This window comes from Schistocerca americana, chromosome 1, assembly GCF_021461395.2.
Source record: "Schistocerca americana isolate TAMUIC-IGC-003095 chromosome 1, iqSchAmer2.1, whole genome shotgun sequence".
NCBI lineage: Eukaryota > Metazoa > Arthropoda > Insecta > Orthoptera > Acrididae > Schistocerca > Schistocerca americana.
Genome location: NC_060119.1, coordinates 847,134,306 through 847,157,953, shown reverse-complemented (window position 1 = coordinate 847,157,953; position 23,648 = coordinate 847,134,306). Strand labels below are relative to the sequence as shown.

General features: G+C 38.7%; 1 protein-coding gene across 1 annotated transcript; it reads right to left on the bottom strand.

The window, feature by feature from the left end:
• Positions 1–1,896: 1,896 nt before the first annotated feature.
• LOC124546716 lies at positions 1,897–22,656 on the bottom strand. Its single transcript, XM_047125058.1, has 6 exons — positions 22,530–22,656; positions 22,192–22,357; positions 21,336–21,520; positions 4,144–4,276; positions 2,509–2,672; positions 1,897–2,426 (listed from the first exon to the last, which is right to left on the bottom strand). Exons 2-6 carry the CDS (start codon positions 22,342–22,344, stop codon positions 2,342–2,344), a joined length of 720 nt encoding a protein of 239 aa, XP_046981014.1. The 5' UTR covers positions 22,345–22,357; positions 22,530–22,656; the 3' UTR covers positions 1,897–2,341.
• Positions 22,657–23,648: the final 992 nt, after the last annotated feature.

The window sequence follows — 23,648 nt, the reverse complement described above, 5'->3', positions numbered from 1 at the left end:
TGTATTTATGCGTAAACGTACGAATGTGAGCACGCCTGTGTGTGTGTGTGTGTGTGTGTGTGTGTAATTCAGAAGACGGACTTTTGGCCTAAAGCTTTCTTGCTTAGCAATCTTTCTGTTGTCCCTGCCTGCAACTCAACATCTCCACTATATGGTGAGCAACAATTTGTCCTTTTCATAATACTGTCATTATTAAATCCTGGATTTTCCATTATTTCATCTATATGCATTAGGAATAGTAGATGACCTGTAACATTTCCTTAGGGAATGCCCTGGTAACATTTCCTTACAGAAAGCCAGGTATCACTTCCATTTTACTCGGAAACACTCTATCAGCTACTGCAAACTATGAACCTTCTGACAGGAAATCACAAATGCAGTCGCACAACTGAGAAAAAAACTCCACAGGCACACGATTTGATTAGATATTACTTGTGAGGAATGGTATCAAAAGTCTTCTGGGAATGCAGAAATAGAGAATCAGTTAGAGACCTCTTGATGATAGAACTCATTACTTACCGAGAATAAAGGGCTAGTTGTGTTGCAGAAGAATGGTAATTTGTGAATGTGAGCTGACTGTGTGTCAACTAATAATTTTCCTTGAGATAATTCATATTGTTCGAATACAGTGTATGTCCCGAAATCCTACTACAAATTGACATTAGGGATATGGATCTGTAAGTCAGTCGATTACTCTTATTTTATTTCTTGGGTATTGGTACGACCAATGAAGCTGTTCAGTCTTTACATGTGGATCTTTTGTCTAACGAGAAGTTGAATATGATTGCTACATATGAAGCTATTATATTCTATTACATTAGCATTTTCCGAGAAGAATCGAATCGGTATACAGTCCGAACTGGAAGAGTGGTCTTTACTATGTGATTTTAGTTGGTTTGCTACACCGAGGATATCTACTTTTCAGTTACTCACATTGGCAGCAGTTCCTGACTCAAATTCTGGTATATTTACTGCATTTTCTTTTGTAATTTTCGAGGCATCCCATTTATTAACTCTGTTTCAGTGTAACTGTCATGGGTAACATTACTATAACTATAGCAAAGTGAAGGTATTGATTGTGTCTTGCGGTACAACCAGAATCTCTCTAGATTCTCTGCCGGGTTTTGAGAAGGAGGTTTTTTTTTGAGGAAACTATTGAAAGGTATGTCACATTGACATCTGTACTAAACTTCAAACTTCTGTAGAACTTCTCTGATCGTTAAGAGTTGGAGATCATTTTCAAATTTGGCATGCCTTTTTTGTTGCTTCTACAACAGTGTTCTGACCTGTTTTGGGAGATCAGTTCTGTCTCTTATTAATTTATTTGCTAAAAATGTCTCCGCTGCAGTCAGTACTACTGTTTTGAATTTAAGCCACATCTAGTCAATGCTTACATGGTTAGTTTGGAAGGAATGGAGACTCATCTAGGAAGGCACCAAGCAAATTCAGTACACAAGGATGAGAAAGAGAATGTGCAATTTCCTATGCAAAAGAACCACACAGGCATGTGTGCATTACCTGAGGGGAATGTGAATTCTGATCTTCTCAAATGGAGGCCCATGGTCTTTAAACCTACATTTGGTGCGAAGACAAGCTTTTTTTCCTTGGGAATGTGGCATGATGTAATTACCATTTTTTGATTTCTTTGACAAATACGAGTAGAAAATCACACACAACATGGAAATCCATGAATACGTACTACTATATCAAGAGATTCTCCCCCCCCCCCCCCCAGCCCTGTGCAACTGTCCTTTCATTAATTCATTAATGAACTCATGTTGGCTGAAAATCATCTGCAAATGAAATAATGAAATAAAAAATAAAAGTAAAAAAAAAACTTTGTAGAAATCGTCATTTTCTTCTTAACGGAAAAAATGGTATATTCATACAATAAAAAATGGCATCATTTATATTTATTTTAAGGCATCATGTTACAGAGTACGGCAAATATACATAAAAAATTACCTTACTAAAATCAGCACTAAATTACACTGAAAAGTGGTACAGTGTTCTGTAATACGTCATTCATGCAGCAGCTATGGATTGGACATTCACAGCTTAAATGTACTGGAAAGAAATGAGAAGACAACACAAATATTCTTTCAACAAGCTTATCACAGATTTTCTCCACACAGGCTATTTTCTTGCTAGCTTGGTTCACATTTGTGTTAATGAAAACATAACAATACTAGCAAATTATTTACAGAGAAAAAGACAACTGAAATGAGAAAATAATCACATAAACGTGAACTGTATTTACACAGAATATTGCTGTTCTTACTTAAGCATACATTAATAGTAATTAATGCTTATGAAAGCTCATTTTTCTTGTTGACATTGTTCACTCAGCTATCATGTCAACACTCAGACAGTCTTCACCCATATTGCTTGGAGATGTCTCTAGTTCAAATATTTCATTTGATTCACTGGAAAAACAAGACTTATCTTTAAGAATCATCAACATGGTGAGAATTAACAATTTATGTATAATTAATTGTAATACATTACCTGTCTAAAGATGGATCATTACTGAACATCTCTGCAGGTACTGTGGGCAGGGCCTTTTCTGGTACAAGCTCCAGATATGACTGCCTAGATTCCAAATGTCGTTCAACTTCTTCTGGAGTCATATGCCCATCTGAGAGCATGGTAACTGGCACATTTCCGAATACCTAGAAATGAATCACTTCAATAAACCTATCACCAACATATACGGGGGTCATTCCAAAAGAAATGCACACTTTAAAAAAAAAAAAATCCGTCTTTTATTCTACATGTCTGAAAGTTTTACAGTGTGTAGATACATCCTTTAGGAACAATATTTTCATTTCTCCATGTAATTTCCATCCCTCTCAACTGCCTTACACCATCTGGGAACCAGCGCCTGTATACCTGCACGATAAAATTCTGAACCAACCTGTTGGAGCCACTGTTTGGCAGCGTGCACAAGGGAGTCATCATCTTTAAACCTTGTTCCATGAAGAGAGTCTTTCAGTTTCCCACAGAGATGATAGTCACATGGAGCCAGGTCAGGACTGTAAGGCGGGTGTTTCAGTGTTGTCCATCCGAGTTTTGTGATCGCTTCATGGTTTTTTGACTGACATGTGGCCATGTATTGTCGTGCAACAGCAAAACATCCTGCTTTTGCCGATGTGGTTGAACACTACTCAGTCGAGCTTGAAGTTTCTTCAGTGTCATCACATATGCATCAGAATTTATGGTGGTTCCACTTGGCATGATGTCCACAAGCAAGAGTCCTTCGGAATCGAAAAGCACCGTAGCCATAACTTTTCCAGCAGAAGGTGTGGTTTTGAATTTTTTTTTTTCCCCCCCCCTTGGGTGAATTTGCATGATGCCACTCCATTGACTGCCTCTTCATCTCTGGTGAAAAATGATGGAGCCATGTTTCATCTCCTGTCACAATTCTTCCAAGAAATTCATCTCCACTTTCTCGTACTGTTCCATAAGTTTGCTGCATACCGTTGTTTCTTTATGAGCCATTGTCAACATCCTTGGAACCCACCCGGCACAAACCTTTTTTAACACCAACACTTTCAGTATTCTGCAAACACTTCCTTCCCCTATCCCAACGTAGCGTGACAATTCATTCACTGTGATGCATCTGTCAGCAGTCACCAATTCGTTAACTCTCTGCACACTGTCTGGAGTGTGTGCAGTACAAGGCCTGCCGCTGCGAGGACAATCCTCAATGTTGCCGTCCCACTTTCATCATGTAACCTGCTTGCCCACCGACTAACTGTACTGCGATCGACAGCAACATCTCCATACACCTTTTTCAACCTCTTGTGGATGTTTCCTACTGTCTTGTTTTCAGAGCACAGAAATTCTATGACAGCACGTTGCTTCTGACGAACGTCAAGTGTAGCAGCCATCTTGAAGACATGCTGTGACGACGCCACTCACGGGAATAGGTTGAACTAAGTTTGAAAAAAGCGCGAAGGATGTATCTACACACTGTAAAACTTTCACACATGCAGAATGAAACTGTATTTTTACAAAAACAGTGTGCATTTCTTTTGGAGTGACCCTCGTAAAATCATTAGGCTGAAACTAATTACGAACTCTACCAACAAGTAAACTTTTAAACAATTACAGTGTTTAAACCACAGCAATTACACTTACTGGAGGAGTACTATTCTGCTTTGGAGTTTTAAGTTGTGGTCTCTTCTTCTTGACTGGGTTATGGTTCCTGGCAGCTCCAGAGGATGACTGACCTACTGACGTGTGATTGTTGATGTTCTGCTCTACTTTCCTTCTGTAAACAGAATTAGAGAATTTGCACTATTAAATTAAGTTCCATTATCAGCCATTTGTATTTTAACTACAACAAGCAAAATTATCTTGCAAATAAATATAAAGAGGCCCTCCCGCGTTATCTATCTATCTCTCTCTCTCTGTCTCGCAGCACTTTGACTACTATTTCAAAGGGGCACACACCACAGTGCAAAGCAATAACTGGAGATTTTTGTATAGGCAGTATTAGCAGGCATATGATATTATTGCCGTTGTCTCTTGTTCATTATGTCATTTTTTTGTGTGGTCTGGCTCAATACATTTGATTTTTCAGTCTGGGTTCACCTTACAATTGGAAGAGAATCATGTAAAAAAGTCATGATGTGAGCTGAAACATAGCTAAATGCACCAACCAATAATAGCTGCCTTGCATGATGAATTATTTTAAATTCTCTCAATTGTTACTTACACGTAACCGTACAACGGACGGTATTTTTTTATGGACAGATGTAAATCTTAAGAACAAACAATAAATCTGCCAAAGTGTTCCCAGATATTGGAACTACCGAATTTATGCAATCAATATTACTGAATAGCTAACCTGATTCATTGTTCATGATGCACAGCCTCAGTTGCAGATTGCCTAACAGCTAAGGGCAACAAAAATATTCAGTAGTTCATATAAACACTGACCGAATTTAAAAATTTTAAAGTCTGTCATAATCTACTCGTTCAGACAGATAATCTTATGTTAGAGGTTCAACCCAGTAAGAGAGGGACTACAATCAGAAATCGCATATGTCTTCAGGGAGTGTAACTCATGACATGCCAGTTACCCAGTTATATTCATCCAGATTTGAGAATGAGAGCTCTTAGCAACTTTCAACTGTCTTTACACATAATTTCAAACCTTTTCTAAACTTTATCTTGTTTGCACGCATAAGGCCAAGTAAAAATCGAAACAAGTTTTGCATCACCCCAGTTCCCAGAACTCCGGAAGATAGATGTTGACTGTGGATTTTTTATCACAGACACAGTCCCTTCGACTTTTCAGAGATGTCGCTAAACCCACCCAAAGATGTAAACAACCACGCACGAGCAGCGCCTGTTATACAGAGGGTCAGACAGCCTATCAGTTCCAGTCATTCCACCAGGAAGGAGGTACACGGCTCCTGTTATCTGTAGTTCAACCCTGCCTAGATGGCCAATACTGTGGTTTGATCGCATCTGCATTGTCACTTTGTGCCAGGAGGGCTCTCAACAAGCGAAGTGTCCAGGCATCTCATAGTGAAACGAAGCAATGTTGTTCAGACATGGAGGAGATACACAGAGACACGAGTTGTCGATGACATGCCTCACTCAGGGCGCCTAAGGGCTACTACTGCAGTGGCTGACCACTACCTATGGATTATGGCTCGGAGGAATCCTGACAGCAACACCACCATGTTGAATAATGCTTTTCGTGCAGCCACGGGACTTTGTGTTGCGGCTCAAACCACGTGCAATAGGCTGCATGATGCTCGACTTCACTCCGGATGTCCATGGCGAGGTCCATCTTTGCAATCACAACACCATGCAGCGCGGTACAGATGGGCCCAACAAACTGCCAAATGGACCGCTTAAGATTGGCATGACATTCTCTTCACTGATGAGTATTGCATATGCCTTCAGCCAGACAATCGTCAGAGACATGTTTGTGGGCAACCCGGTCAGGCTGAATGCCTTAGACGCACTGTGCAGCAAGGTGGAGGTTCCCTCCTGTTTATAGGGGTGGCATTATGTGGGGCCAATGTACGCTGCTGGTGGTCATGGAAGGCGCCGTAGCGGCTGTACGATAGGTAAATGCCATCCTCCAACTGATAGTGCAACCATATCGGCAGCATATTGGCGAGGCATTCGTCTTAATGGACGACAATTCACGCCCCCATCGTGCACATCTTGTGAATTACTTCCTTCAGGATAATGACATTGCTCGATTAGAGTGGCCAGCATGTTCTCCAGATATGAACCCTATCGAACATGCCTGGGATAGATTGAAAAGGGCTGTTTATGGATGACATGAGCCACCAACCACTCTGGGGGCTCTACGCCGAATCGTCGTTTAGGAGTGGGACAATCTGGACCAATCGTGTCTTGATGAAGTTTAGGCTAGTATGCCATGACAAATACAGGCATGCATCAATCCAAGAGGATGTGCTACTGGGTATTAGAGGTACCGGTGTGTACAGCAATCTGTACCACAACCTCTCAAGGTCGCACTGTATAATGGTACAACATGGAATGTGTGGTTTTCATGAGCAATAAAAAGGGAGAAAATTATATTTATATTGATCTCTATTCCTATTTTCTGTACAGGTCCCGGAACTCTCTGAACCGAGGTGATGCAAAACTTTTTTTGATGTGTGTATTTAAAACATTGTCATATTTGTAAAGAAATCAGATGTTTGGAGCTGTTTTATACATGAATGTTCGATTCTTTGACGAACTGGCGGCAGCAGGAGAGAATAAGTTCGTTTCGATAACAACAAATGAGCAAAAAAAATCAATGCACTGCTCCTATACAGCAAGGCAATGTTGCCCTAACCTAGCAACAAGCAAGGAAATTATTTAGGCAGTATGTACCCTTTTTGTTTTTCACAGCATCTTCCAAGGATTACATTAACATCCTGCAACTTTGTCAAAAAGAAAGAAGTTCACATTGGCTAGGACTAGTACTGGTACTGGTACGGAGTCCTTCTCCAAAGGGAGAGGAGCAAAGAATATCTATAGCTTTCCAGAAAGTAACTGTACTTAAGTCTCTCTGTATCTCCTGGGGCTGGTAATAGTGTTCTCCTGAAAAAACCCGCACAGAAAACTGCTGAAAGCCAGAATATTCTGACATAGCTCGAATAGAATATCATAAAATTTGCTTTATTAAGTTTAAAATTTAGCTCTTAATTTTGCCAACACTTGTGTATTAGCTGCCACTTTGAATATTATAACCCCTTCATATTCAATTACATGTAGTATGAGTAGCAAGGTCCTTAGCATATCATTAGACTCATTCCAGGAAACTTTGTCTATGTCCCTCCCCCTCCACTTTAGCATCACAGATTTTGCTAAAATTTGGTATGTAGAGTCCAAACTTCCTAAACATAACTATACAAATTTGTAGTTCTTGACTGCAATACCTGACGTGTTGCACTAATTCAAGAAAATGTCATGCTTGACACTCAAAATTCTTTGTCACATTTGACAAAAGATTACATAGTAGTTAAGAGTGGTCTCCTTGTGAAACTTATTGCATTGACTCACTGCTAACTGTAGCTACCAACTTAGAAACTGCAGGATACAATTGTCTTATCACCACAGCTGCACAAAGCTGACAAACATTGTCAGAGTGGGGAAAAAAAAGAAAGAAATGAAAAACGGCCTTTTTTGTTTCTTCAGAATGAAATCTGCCCCTCTTATTTTCTGCCAGGGTTTCTAAGGAATTTAAAAGTTCTTTTTGGAACGATGAACTCAGTAACTCTTTTTCACACAACCCAAACAAACAACCTACAGTTTTCTTAGCATGATTTGAAATGCACAGCTTTAATATGTCACGCTAATCAATGAAAACTTCACAGCTTTTACAACTGGGCAGCTCAGAAGAATTTAAACCATAAAGTGATGTGTCCACTTACCACAATGTTTTCCTGTCTTTTAAACAGTAGGCCCTCTTTTGAAACTTTAATGGTAAGGCACCAAAACAAGTTAAGCATGGTAACTTTTTCTCTAACACCTTTCATGCTGACAAACTTATCATCATTGTCAGATCACCATCACCAGCCTCAAGCATTTTCGAACATGATGATCTGGCTTTGAATGGAGGCTACAACAAATCCCTTGCGAGAATTCACAGTTCATTGAAGAATATGCTCATTATGATTCCTCACTGAATTTCAAACCTGGGAAGGTATCAATAGCTGCTTTTCATAATCATTAAAATCCCAAGCAATAATGATTTCTTGACGGAATAATAAGTGCAGTACATGTGTTGGGACCTGTGCTGTTCATCTTGTACATTAATGACCTTGCAGACAATATTAAGTATAACCTCAAACTTTTTCCAGATGGTACAGTTATTTGTAATTATGTACTGTACAATGAAGTACTTAAAAACTGTTCAATTGTATCTTGGTAAGATTTCAAACTGGTACGAAGATTAGCACAAGCTTTAAATGTTAGAAATGTAACTTTATGCACTTCAGAAAACAAAGAACTATAGTATCCTGTGACTACAACATCAATGAGGCACAGCTGGAAACTGGTCAAACCACAGATACACAGGAGTAACAATTTATAGGGATATGAGATGAAATCCTCACTTAGGCTCAACAGTAGGTAAAACTGGTAGCAGATTTCAGTTCACTGGTAACATATTAGTGCAACGTAATCAGCCTACAAAGGAGACTACTTACAAAACACTTTTGCAACTCGTCCCACAATATTTCTCGAGTGTGTGCAACATGAACAAAAAAAGATTAACATGGGATAGTGAACGTATACAAAGGGGGGCAATGCAAATGGTCACAGGTTCGTTTCACTGGCAAAAGCATGAAGATAGAGACAAGTTATCCTGTGAAATCTGACTTAGAAAGCTGGAATTACCAACCTTAAGTAAGAACCCAGGAATATACTGCAATACAATACGTACCACTCCCATTGGGATCACAAAGTGAAAATTGGAGCAATTACGGTGGCACAGAGGTGTTTAAGCTATCTTTCTTCCTGTGCTCAGTACACGAGTGGACTGGGAAGAAAACTTAGCAACTGGTACAATGGGAAGTACCTTCTGCCATACATTTCACAGTGGCTTCAGAATAAGGATGTAGACATACCGTATTTACTCGAATTTAAGCCGCACTCGAATCTAAGCCGCACCTGAAAAATGAGACTCGAAATCGAGGAAAAAAAATTTTCCCGAATCTAAGCCGCGCCTGAAATCTGAGACTCGAAATTCAAGGGGAGAGAAAAGTTTTAGGCCGCACTTCCAAATTGAAACAAACTTGGTCCATTGTAATATGACACACAATTTAGGTTGAATGAATGACAATACAGCTGTAGTAGTTTGGTTCGAGTCTTAAGCTTAGCAGTTAAGCTTTACCAGGTAGCTGTTGTTATGCGTCTGGCGCTTTGTCCGTATTTATACGGGTACCCTTCCTTTTTCACGTGCTTCATCTGGTTTGAATTGATTGCTTATTTTTCTTTGATCTGACAAGAGCAGTTCTCTTTGTTATAGGTGTTTCCGTCACTCAAAGCTGAAAATGCATTACTGTACTGTGTGATGCATTGTTTGTCGCATTCTGAAAATGAGGGTTTACGGCCTGTCGCCGCTCGCGGCATGGCTTGCTTTTGAGCAAGCTACCGCCGCTTATAATTTAAAAAAAACAAAGAGAGGAATCGTCTCATTAGCAAAACAATGGCATGAGACTGCTATTCGTTTCTGCTCTCTTTGATAATGATCAACAAGAATCAAATAATAGACTGCGTATGATAGAAGATGTTCTGAACGAGAATTTAGCAAAAATTTTTTCCGTTTGAAAATCTTTGCAGACGCCTCTTTAGTACATTACATTGTGCACAGAAATTAGAGTCATCTTAGATTTAAAAATCTAGTCAATTGCCGTGCTTCATTTTTGACTGTATCACTATTAGGCATAAGAATAATACGAATATAAACATGACATGGTATGTATATTCTTCCGCATCTGCTGTTGTCTCACTCTAGTTTCGTAGTTTATTAGGCGGACAGGATTTAAATGAGATAGCAGCAAACACGAAAGAATCCATGGCAAAATGTTTATATTCGTATTATTCTTATGGTGAAGAGAATACTGCATGTGATTCACAATTCATAAAAGTTCCTATTAGCAACCATTTCTTCTCACAGTTAGGAAAAAATTCAGAAAGCAGAGTTGGCCATATTGACAAATATCCCAAACAGTCTTGCCAGTCGGATTTTCGTAGTACATTGAAATGCTGCTACGTTCGAAGAGGAACAATACGGAATTTGTATTTACTTCGTTGGATAATGTATGAAAATGCAGTGGTCGAAACTCGGGGCGGAGAAAAAAAAAAAGCTCGTCTTCCACCTGTTTTTTATTTATTTACTGACGCAGAGGTTTTGGTGCCAGTATTTGTCTTTGTGCCTGCGAAGCATGCCTCATGCCTGCGTAGCGCTACATATATTCGACGACAGAAGTTAGTTGTGGCAGCACCTACCAACATTTTTCAGAACTTCCGCTTACTTTGCACTCGATTCTAAGCCACAGGCGGTTTTTTGGACTACAAAAACCGGAAAAAAAGTGCGGCTTAGATTCGAGTAAATACGGTAGATATAGACACGGAAATGGATGGGGGAAGTAACTGCTTGTGGTGACATGGCACACTGATATAGTGAACTATGTAAATGATTTGGTACATATTTGAACCTTATTCCATTGACTTCACCACTCGCAATCTCTCTCTGTGTACCAATTCCAGCCTACATGGATACTGTATGTTTCAAAACAGCCGCTCACAAACCTTACAAAACAATTACCCAAAATGTGAACACTATCAGGTAAGTTAAATATGTTAAGAGAAAATATGAGCAATCACTATTAGTGACAGTTCAGATATCAGAATAAACCACAATCCTGCTATGTGCTACGCAAGTGGTGTTTTAACTCATACACTTCCCCTCTCAGTAGCAGGAATAGATCATTTTCATTTCAGTAGGCTTTAGTTAGTTATTGCTGAGAGGTAAGATCATCCTATAATAAAAATCTGAATATGGTACTTCTTTCTGTACCACTGACTGAAGCAGACGTTCGTAGGAGAATATTTGCTAGCAATAAGGATAAACAAATATTTGTAAAGGGAAAAGGTCACTAAAAACAGACGAGTTCAAAAAAGTTGCCTTTGCTACATTTTTCAATATTAATCACTATTTCTTTTGTTTAAAGCTCCATTTGTCTAGTAGCAAATACATAACATATTTTTAGGAGGAATTCGTATTCCAATAAAACATATGTTATAGACGACAACCAAACAGGGACAGGGCAGCAATCTTCATATGCAAAGTTTCATAAGAGTCAATTTACACATAAATACAGTAGTCGTAATGGTATGTACTAATGCATGTCTTGTAATTTCTGTTTCACATTTAACCAGCACTAATGAACCCAGTCTGGCGAGCACTGGAAACTGTAAAGAGCCAAAAGGTGATAGGAAGGAATTAAAATGAGAAAACCAAATATACTATGAAAGGGGTAGTTGCTATTCACCATATAGCGGACATGCTGAGCACAGATAGGCAGAACAAAAAGACACATAACCAAGGTCTCTGGGAGATAAAGCCAGACTGCAAGGAGCAGTGCATGATGGGAGACACAAATGGGTGATCAGAGTAAGGAGGAGGCTGGTACATTTCCACTATATGGTATGTAGCAACTACCCTTTTCATAATAGTGTTACAATCCATCCTGGATTTTCCATTGTTTAAAACAAAATGTATGACAGAGAGCAATGTCAGCAAACACACACAAGTTACTATTACTTAATGGTTGTAGTATAGACTTTCACCAGAGAGCAGTTATTTTTTTAGTTTAGTTTTATTTTTTCAGTTTATCTTTGGAGTAAGATGTGCATCTGAAAAGCGCAAATTAAATTTCTTACAGTATATATGACTGCGCAGCAGCAGATCTGATATATTAGCAGACCAGTATGTTTGAGTGCTGCTAAACTGTTTCAGAGACGACAGCTTCAGATTGGTTGAGGACGGTTGTACGCATTGTTGACATCCACTACACTTGCCAACATACATTAATTTAGTATTGATTCTACACTCACAATTTTTATCCAGGGGGCAAACACTTAGATATTAGCCTAGTATGGAATTTTTAGTATCTATAGCCACAGCAGAACAATTTGCTGTGCTGATGTTGCAACTAAAAACCTTTGCTGAGGACGAGTCAAGAAGAATGTCACTATTGTCAAGACAGCAACTTCTCAAAAAGCTGTGTCTGCCACAGACTTAACTGTGAATTGCAGAGCAGTCGTATAGATGTAGCTGCATTCAAAAAAACAGTGAACACCTGGCTGACAAACCAAGCTGTTAACATTAAATCAGAAATTTAAAAAGCTAGGGTATAAACTCTGACAGGAGTTAGTAAAATCAACCGAGTAGCTGGACAAAAAAATTCATGGATATTTTGGAGAAAAAGTTTGATGAGTGGCACAAAGAGCAACCCTGTAGGTTAGATGAACAGTGCACAAGTCAACAGGAAGGCCACAACAAGAGCCCCAAAAAGGCATTTTCCCAACAATACAAGGAAACTGAAACTTTTGTTAATGAAAGGTTAAATACAAAGTTGGTAAACCTGGAGCTAACAAAGGTTAACTAAGTTATGGTTCTTGTTGAGGATGTATCTAAGGCTCAGTGCCAGGTACTAAGTGAACTACACACTGTGCAAGTGCAAGTCAACATGATAAAATTACAAGCCAAGGCACTGAGGGAGATAATGCTCCCATCCCAAGATCTGTAATGGAAAATCTGTGCACTGAACTCACAGATCTCTGCACTTAAAAGCTGAGTGGGCAAATTTTGTACATCACAAGAGCAGTACAGCACTACAAATGAAGTGGGGGAGAAGTTAGCTGGACGGGTCCCTGTTGCAGAAGGTAGCAACTTACACCTTCCCGCTTGGAAGGAAGTAAGTCTACCCATTTGTTTTTGTCAAATCATTTTCTGGTGTTTTGTCTTATTGCTGACGTGATGAGCAACATAAGTAACTTTTTGCTACAGATCAGCTGCAAGGTGACACCGCTTGTGGGCAGGAGGAGGAGATTTGTGTTTAATGTCCTGTCAACAACGAGGTCATTAGAGACAGAGCACAAGCCCGGATTAGGGAAGGACGTCAGCCATGCCCTTTCAAAGGAACCATCCAGGCATTTGCCTGAAGCAATTTAGGGAAATCACAGAAAACCTAGATGAGGATGGCTGAACGCAGGTTTGAACCATCATCGTCCCGAATGCAAGTTCAGTGCTTGTGGGCAGCAGGTGCCACAGAAAGATATCAAGATTATGAGAACTTTGACTATGAAATGTACAACAGTCAATAGTACAGCTTGACAGTATTTCAGGGAATATCTGAAGAAAGCAAAGTGCTTGGACCACGAGAGGTCACCAACAGACATTTGTTTATATAACAAAACAAAATACCAATCGAGTACCTTGAGAAGTTGCTCACACTACATGACAAAGTCACTGAGGAATTTTTGGTGATGATTCATGAAGTTGATTTATTACAAGAGGGTAGATGGGTGGCACCAAAATATGCATGTGGCCGATTGGAAAAGTGACAATTAATGTAACCAAGGGGATGGATTGACCAATTGAGAATACAACAGAAATACAAGAGATGCAATTGATGCCTCACATTTAGAGCAACAACAGACGTAGAGAGCATCAGCATAACAACCACTTCGATACAGCCATTTGAGGTAATAGGCTTAAAAGATTCAATAAGAAATTCCATGGGTCAAGGACAAGAAATGAAAGTGTGATTGATGCATTTCCTCGAACAGCTTGTTGGAGGTGCAAGTAGAAGCAGCTCCAGACACATTTGATTCATGCGATGGCATGGGGACAAGCTAGATCAGCAGCTGGTCTAAGGTATACAAAAGACAGCAATGAATAAATCATCCATTACTATGGCATCGAAATGGGCACAAACGTTAGTGTTGCGACACTAGAACTGTGCCATAAAGTAAAGGAGCGTTTAAGATTTTTGCGCCTCCCGTAACAGTGTGGAAGTGTGTGGGTACAAATCTAGTGCATAGCAAGACTGTGAAAGAGCAGGTTTGCCTATAAATGTTTGTAGGCAATGCTATTTTAACAGAGCAAGCTGGAACTGTTCCATCTGCTATTATCGGATCTCCATTTCATCTTCTTCTCATCATTTTTTGATTAAAATGATTATATATATATGAAAGTGCTGGCAGGTCGACAGACACACAAACATACACACAAAATTCAAGCTTTCACAACAAGCTGTTGCCTCATCAGGAAAGAGGGAAGGAGAGGGAAAGACGAAAGGATGTGGGTTTTAAGGGAGAGGGTAAGGAGTCATTCCAAACCCGGGAGCGGAAAGACTTACCTTAGGAGGAAAAAAGGATGGACTGTCTCACCTCCCCTCGTCACCAGTCACCAGATAACAATATTACTGAGCCTTTATGGTCTACTTTGGAGAGATGGGTGCATGAGTGCTTGTGTCTGTATATGTGTGGATGGATATGTGTGTGTGTATGTGTGCGCGCGAGTGTATGCCCGTCCTTTTTTCCCCCTAAGGTAAGTCTTTCCGCTCCCGGGATTGGAATGACTCCTTACCCTCTCCCTTAAAACCCACATCCTTTCGTCTTTCCCTCTCCTTCCCTCTTTCCTGATGAGGCAACAGCTTGTTGTGAAAGCTTGAATTTTGTGTGTATGTTTGTGTGTCTGTCGACCTGCCAGCACTTTCATTTGGTAAGTCACATCATCTTTGTTTTTAGATATATTTTTCCTACGTGGAATGTTTCCGTCTATTTTTATATATATATATATATATATATATATATATATATATATACACACACACAGTATGTTATGTTACCATTTTAAAATGTTTGCTGTGTTTCTTTATATTTCCATTGAGATCTTATATGATGATTCCTCTGTTAGGGGAGTCATGAGATACTCAGTACCAATTTGTCTTGCTTTAGTGTGGATTCATATACCATTAGTTGCTAAGCAATATATATATATATATATATATATATATATAATCATTTTAATTGAAAAATGAGGAGAAGAAGATAAAATGGAGATCCGATAATAGCAGATGGAACAGTTCCAGCTTGCTCTGTTAAAATAGCATTGCCTACAAACATTTATAGGCAAACCTGCTCTTTCACAGTCTTGCTATGCACTAGATTTGTACCCACACACTTTCACGCTGTTACGGGAGGTTGGTCACAAATATTGAAACACTGCGAGAAGTGCATGCTTGAACAAATGCAGATACTAGCTAAGCCTGCAGAGTGTGCTGTAGTATTTGTCTAAAAAAAGAACCTGTGCAATGTCCCAAACACATTGCAAGTGTGAGTGCATTATGAAAGAGTTAGTGAATTTGAATGAGGGCAAACTGCTGGTGGTACTTGTATGGTGGGTGCTTCTGTAACAAAAGTAGCCTAAATGTGCAGCATTTCAAGAGGCACCATATGATTACGATGAAAAATAAAGAGAACGACAGCTGTGTATGGCCCTGCAAATTGAATTTCACACTCACGAACCCTGTTAGCACCAGAGCAATATGAGGGGAGATCCATAAGCAGGGAATTCCAGGGCAAGTTGGAATTCTAAAACCACTCATCAACGATGCACAAGCATGTAATACGAAAACTTAAGTGACTAAGACATAAAACCCTGACTATGGAACAATGGAAGAATGTTATTTGAGCAGATGAGCCTCATTTTTCGTTGTTTCCAACTTCTGGCCGAATTTATGTCTGAAATGTGGCCGAGATTCAGTGATTATATCCATGGTGCCCCACTGGCTCCATGGTTACTCTGAAAGGTTGCATTACTGCCAAGGGTTATGAATGGTCAGGTTCATCCCTCAGTACAAAGTTTTTTCCCCAAATTGTGATGCTGTGTTCCAAGATGACAGGACCCTTTCCACACAGTTCACATAATACAGGATTGGTTTTTTTGTAAGCACGAGGATGGACTGTCTCACCTCCCCTCGTCACCAGTCACCAGATAACAATATTACTGAGCCTTTATGGTCTACTTTGGAGAGATGGGTGCATGAGTGCTATCCACCCCTGTCATCCATTACCTGTACCTGCCGCTACTATGCTGGAAGAATGATTTCAGATTCCCCTGAAAATCATGAAGGCAATGTGTTTATCCATTCAGGGATGAATGGAATCTGTTTTGAGAGTGAATGGTCTCCTACACTGTATCAGGAATGGTTGTGTGTTGTGTTTTTGGGGTTTCCATATTTTTGTCCTACTGCTGTGTATATTGTATTCCCACATCTATCAAATGGTGTTCAGACTATATTTCACACAAATTTATTATTCAGGAGATAATTTGTAACATGCTGGTCACAGTAACGTGTTTAGTTTTTTCTGGAAACCGTATCAATTAAAAGTAATGAGTTGCTGAAATCATTGTTAATGATATGTAATGTTAAATTCTGATTGAGTTAATTCACAGTTTTGGAAATATTGATACTTACCATCATAAAGTTATGACTCCATACTTTACAGTAACAGGTTTTAATGTTTTGGATACTAGTTAACATGATTAGTACTGAAGTCTGGAAACACCCAAAATTACTGTTGCCAGTTGTGCCACTGCATCTATTTAATTCCCAAATCTGATACTATACTTTTGTTGCTCCAATTATTCTGGACTAAGTTAAACCTTTATTAATCAACTAAGCCACTGATCAGGAATTATTCTATGTTGCAATAGGACAGTTTTATAAACTACTTCGCAGTTTCCAAATCACCTGTACACCAGGTCACAAATATCTCTTCCCTTCCTGCGGCAAACAGTAACATACACAACATCTTTGTATCTAGTCTGTCATTAGCCATTCTTATGTTAACAGCATGTATCAAGTCCATGTACCACAATCATTGTTCTAACATTTCTGGGTAGGCATCTGAACATAATAATGAATTTGATGCCTAGAAAGTTATCAATTTACACAGCGGAAGATACAAAAGCCAGTCTGCCATCATATTTGGGGACGATTAATATTTCCGTGTCATTTACCGTGTTAACAACGTAAGTTATAATCATCTTGAATGTCACTAATATAAGTTACAGTTTCAAAATGCTGTAACAAAAGAACCAAACTTGAGTGGAGTATTATCAAAGGAGAAGGAAAAGTTTCGGGGACATAAATAAACAAAAATTATACCCTCTCTCATAAAACCCACATCCTTGCGAAAGCTTGAAATTTGTGTGTGTTTTTTTATTGTGTCTATCTATCAGCGCTTTCTCGCCTGGTAAGTGACAGCATCTTTGTTTTTTAATATATATAAAGAACCCAAATTACAGGAGCTGAATATTTGTGACAAGCACGATTATAACCTTCAATGCTGTGCACCAAGCATTTCATGGGTTACCTGGCTGATTATATGTTCTGTCGAGCACTTCGGTATTTCCACAGAAAAGTCCATCACATGTGAAACTGCTCAAGAACTCACCTCACAGTTTTTTTTTAAGGATAATTATACTTTCTGGCATTGTTATTGTCCTTTAAGAATATCAAACACAAATGTGACAGTAATATTTTAAATAATGGCATAAATGGCTGGTCTTTTGGGCCTGCAATTTTTCTACATGGCTGGTCCTCAAAGTGTTAAGTTTTGAATGAGAGTCAAATGGTCAGTGATTTAAGACATTCATTGCACATTCTCAAGCGTAACTTCAGCCATATTGCATAAAAGGAAATTTACTTTCAAAGTAACTGCCTGAAACCACCATTCACAATTTTTTTGCACGACCTGTTAGAAATGCAAAGAGTTGAGATGTCAAAAGCAGTTTGTTGTTACGAAGTATTGCATGTTCTCCATCCTCAAGCCTCTGACACAATCTGTTGTAAGTGTACGCTTGTGTGTGCATTGTGTTCTCATTATGTAAATGGCACATTTTCTCTGCATTTTAAGTTTTATTTTGGTGTTATTCTCTTATTTATGTTTTATTGCTGCAGCAGGTTAAAGCAATATTCTTGCTATAGTATCAGTCCTTACCAGACAAAATTACAGAAATTTAACCAAAAACTAAGACAATGAAAAATTCCCAAGATTCTAAAAAATTCTCGCACTTTTCCTTGTCGTCCCGTGGAATATACACCCAATATGTCATTTTAAATGAGGACCCCTAGAAGAAGAATGACAAAGCACTTCTGACAAAATTTAGGGGATATACATTTGTGATGGACTGCAGAATGATCCTACTGCCACCTTGATACATGTCACATGACAACTTCAAAGACAAGATAAGAGATGTCAGTTGCAAAAAGGCATTTAGGCAGGCATTTAGTAGGCAGTCATTCCCCCCCCCCCCCCATTCCATTTGCGAGTGGAACAGGAAAGGGAACGACTGCCAATGGCAAAGGGTACTACCTGCAGTACACTGTGTGGCGTATGTATTATAGATGTAGATACGTCAACAGATGACATACAAAACTATTCTTAATTAGAATTATAAGCCCACACAGTGTTGAGCAGTTCATCAGCGTTACCAAAACCCATAATGAAATCTAGGTAAGTTGCGTTCTTTATATGGAAAAGGAGCAGCTACATCATACTAACCATGATTCACAGATGGTGGAATAATGTTAACATTTGCTAGTCTTTGCATCATGTCTGATGTGAAGACATTCATAAAGGTGCAGACTACCCCAGTTCTCACATGTATATTCTTAAATTAATTATTTTCTGAACCCCAACAGTTATATAAATAAATTCAACTAAAAATTCCAGGTAATGGTAATTTCTTTGATAGGCCTAAATATGAAGTGTAATATAGTCCACCTAGGAAAATCTATATGAAACATTTAAAGGAAGTTATTTTCCACTATAAGTTTAATTTGCAATATTCCCAAAGTGTGTCCATGAAACAAATTACAGTTCTCCCACATGTTAATATAAGCTAAAAGGTGGAGATTTCCCTTTGGGTTACAGGACTTCAAAACGGATTAAAACTTTGTGTGAATGTTTTTGGGGGTCGACAGAAGTGTGCGATCCCACCAGTCTGCTTTTGGGTTACAGGACTTCAAAACGGATTAAAACTTTGTGTGAATGTTTTTGGGGGTCGACAGAAGTGTGCGATCCCACCAGTCTGCTTTGAGGACTTCAAAACGGATTAAAACTTTGTGTGAATGTTTTTGGGGGTCGACAGAAGTGTGCGATCCCACCAGTCTGCTTTGACCCATGACGTAAGGCTGTTGTGGTGTGTGATGTTATGACGGCACGGAATTTAGTTTGTGAGAGTAGTGTGTTTGTAGGTGTCTGTTTGATGTGATCGGTGGTGCTCTCTGGTGGTGTGTTTATGGGTAGCGTGTTACGTGGAGTATGGGGTTCATTTGCATGATAGCATTGCACACGTGTGGTATCGGGACTGTGTTATCAGCGGAATATTTTTCAGAGAGTTAACTGATTTTAGTTTTGTTATTTCAACGTTACTGTAGTCTTTTTCTGTTTGTCGTGTGTGGATTTTGGTAAATTGCTTTTTTTATGTCTTTGGTAGGTATGGATATGACTGACAAGGTCAATAGTTTTCGGTTGTTGGCGATTATGGGGGGCAGTGTGTTGTTTCTAATAAAATTTCTTCAACTATTCAGATTTTTGGATGAAGTCGTGAGGTGTTCAGATGCCGTGAAGAAATGAGGCTTACTAAAGTTCCAGCATTTCGGACCAGGGACAGCTGTATGTTGAGAATTCGTAAGGCTAACAGGTCAAGGGAAGTGTTCAATTCCGATTTTGTTGGTTTGTTGTGTTTTTTGAGGTAGTGATGATTGTGGACGTGGTTGTAGTTTTGGGTGTTATAATTTGGTATTGGTAGTTTCTGTTGACCTATATTGGTCAAGGGAAGAGTCCAATTCCAAGAGGATATTGTGTTTAGTGGAATTTGGGGAGTTTTGTGTTGTCATTTTTTTCGTCGTTTTCTGTGGTTTGGTATGGTGGTGTGTGTCTAAATTTGTTTATATTTACTTTGTCCCCACCCAAAAACCACCAATTTCCCACGCTGTCTCGTTAGTTTCATTAGGTTTTCTGTAGATCGTGTTTGTTGGTTTTTCAATGTATTTTCGTGTTTGTGGTCATGTTTACATGATGACATCACAGGCGCCATATTCGAGTCATAGTGCATGGTCGTTTCCGCCATATTTGTGACGTCATGGGTCAAAGAGACGGGTGGAATCGGACGCTTCTGTATTTCCTTTTTTGGATCCCTTTTACCCCAAATGTCTCAAACTGTGCAACAGTAATGCCTAGAGGACTTTGTGATTATTCATACCATAAAGTACTCTAGATTCTTACAGAAAGAATCCTTTTGGAACTTTATAAAGAAAAATTAATGGCCAAATTTTGAAGATACTTTACATGTTGAATTTTTGGATAAAGATGAATGTTCAATACTAGTCATCAGTTTTGATTACTGATACAAAACTACCTGACAAACATCATAAATCAACAGGGCAACTATAACATGATATCAGAAGCAATTTTTACAAACAGGCTACGGTACAGATCAGTCTGCCAATACAACTGCAATTTTGGCTTTCACATTCGCTGGCTTCATCAACTCAATATCCAGCTGTCATTCTCCGACCTAACATAAGACACTGGATTATACTAAAAATCAGGCCATCGCCACAACAAGACTTTTTTCCTTTCACATTTGTTGGCTTCACAAACTAAGAACAAAAGTTCAAAAATACGTACTGAAAGGTGATGTTACAGCAGCCATTAATATTATATCACTGGTTGAAGTCAACAACAAGTAGGCTACTGAATATTCCTCTTGACTAATTTTTCTTCGCTTTCAGTGGACACGATATCTGAACTATTCCGAAATGAATCCTGCAATTCGTAAATTGATTACTGTACTCAGCAGTGAGTTGACACAGGAAATTCCACAGGGAGACCACCCTTAACAACTACGGAATCTTTTGTCAAAAACGTCACACAGTACTTTACAATACAATATTTTAATCACTCTCATTAAAATGAGTACATCTGCATACCAAGCTTTAAAAATTTGTAAAATTACTTTCGATAAGTCGTGAAACCTATAAACCAAATTCCTAATTTTATTGAGATTATATGGCAGGGAGATTAGATCAGTTGGGATGGAATGATCAAATAGTAAAATACAAATCAAGGAAATTGAACCCCTGTTCTCTTATCACTGAAGTAATAGTGTAATAGCCTGCGTCACAAACAATTCCCAAATAAAGACAGCAATTCTAGAACTACAGACTTATCACTGAATAATAAATTAGGATTACCTCTTAGACTGATCTGTACGAACAATTTCACCATCATCTGATGACTCCGTTTCTTCACTTTCGCTGGATGTAATATCTAATTTTTCGTACTGAAGTAATCTGTCCAACAGAAAACTGCGGTCCCTTGCAATCTTCAACAGACGCCGCTGGCTGTTCCTAAGTGCTTCTTGGAAACACTCATTTTCCTAAAAATTACCCACCAACAAAAATAAGTGATGTGAGAATTAGTAAGATCTGGACACAAAAAAGATTGTGGCACAATCGCAGTTTAAAACTACAGAAGAAAGAAATACATTGTTCTAGCATGAATACCGTTAGACCAAAATTAATTCTCTACCAGTATCAACAACAGTCTCACTTCTCTTCAGACAATGAAAATGGGCATACGGGAAACGATTTTGAATCAAGCAAGAATAAAATACAGAACAGCTTTTCAAAAATTACTGCCATTTTCAGTTTCTACAAATGGCAGTAACACAACTTCATACAATTATGTAGTCTTACACCAACTTAACGCATCTCTCCAGTTTACACGGCCAAAATCAAGCCTGTGCATCAATTGAACAAAACATCTTATATAACTCTAATCAGATTTCCGTGTTACTATAATTGAACGCCAAACCGGGTCACAGGAAAGCTTACCAAACGAATACCTAAGTAATACGTAACTTCATTACACCCTACTCCTACACGATTTAAACGTGAAATCACTATAATGTGTCAAAGCTAATGCTGATCAATAATACTGCGTTATTTCTACGCCATAGTATAATAACGAAAACATAATATATGGTTGACAGACATGGAAACTTAAATCAACATCATCAAATGAGAATCTGTCGCAATCGTAACTCACATAGATAAGATCCTTTAATTTCCTTTTCAAGCTCCTATACTGGGCTTTATAATTAATTCCTTCTTCTTGACTTTCCTCCTCTTCTTCATCATCTTCATCGTCCTCTCCTTCGGCATTTGCTACTACAGAACGACAATACCATCCATCCAACATCTGTCATCTGTATCTGTAAGAAAAGCAGCATAACTAAACAAAAACACTGTATCATAACCTCAAAACGCAGCACTATCTAGCACGTTGATGGCAATTACATATACAGCGCCAATAATGACAACAAAATAATGAAGGTGTAACATATAAGAAGAAGTGGATTTTTTTTCCACAGTTCTCGCAGTTACCTTCCTACACTCAGAACACGCATTTGCACCAACAACTACGTTCTAGGTTCTATTATCAACCTTCGCGGTTTCGATTAATAAAAGACAGTCGCAAGAATGCGCAAAGCTGCAGTCGACTGCAAAAAGTGATATCGAAACATCAAAATATCGTTGGAAAATATTTGGATACATTTCCACGTTTGTATGTATTAATATATTGATCGTTTTCGTGCTTTAACCGACGATTCCAAGCATAACTTGAACACTCATATTAATAACTCTATGACGTTGTCCTAAAGCCAGGTTCATAACGCAACTAATGTGACGCCACAGCTTGTGGCATTCTGTTGTCGCACCATGATTTACCGTTCACACAGGACCCCACAAATTCTACGTCGTTGCACAGTTACCAGTATGACTTCAAATGAAATCATATGAACGGATATGAATGTTATACTGCAGGTCATGGCATTAGAGCTGCGAGAAGAGCTAAATACAAGGAAGACGAAACTCAAATGTTGGATCCGAAAATACATTTCGCACAGAGGTAAATCAGCGATCACGAACACATTTATAAAATAAATAACACTCGGTGGAGAAAATGCTGTCTGCTATGGAAACGAACCAAAATCTGCCAAGTAAATACCATCTGCAGACACGCCATTCTTCCAATATTTTAGAATTTATGTATTCACTGATGTATGCAATTTGAATAACTAATTTTTAGATTAACACCTGCTGCATTACACTCGGAGGCTATTTCCTGTATATAATACACAATTTATACAGTGTTTAGTCTCACAAATTCCGAAGTTTATACGACATGCTTTTTTGGTTACATATTAAGTTTATTTATTTATTAATCCAAAAGTCTTCTAAGATTGTGTGATACATCATTGGTTTGCATTCATAAACACACACAGACACACACACACACACACACACAGCTGCAGAAAATAAAACATATGTTGCAATTCTTGTAACTCCAAAGGCTACGAAAGAGTACCTGCCGACCACTGGTTTCACTATTTTCACTAAAACAACGAAAACACGATGAAAACGAATGGAGTGAAGCAGCAATTAATCCACGATAATGCGATAGAATACATGTTTCGATATACAACCAGCAACACAATCAGC

Coding starts and splice junctions, on each gene's coding strand:
- LOC124546716 (XM_047125058.1), bottom strand. CDS start 22,344: ATGTTGGATGGATGGTATTGTCGTTCTGTAGTAGCAAATGCCGAAGGA. Junction 21,521..22,191: donor AATTAAAGGATCTTATCTAT/GTGAGTTACGAT, acceptor GGTAATTTTTAG/GAAAATGAGTGTTTCCAAGA. Junction 2,427..2,508: donor AATGATCCATCTTTAGACAG/GTAATGTATTAC, acceptor TTGTTTTTCCAG/TGAATCAAATGAAATATTTG.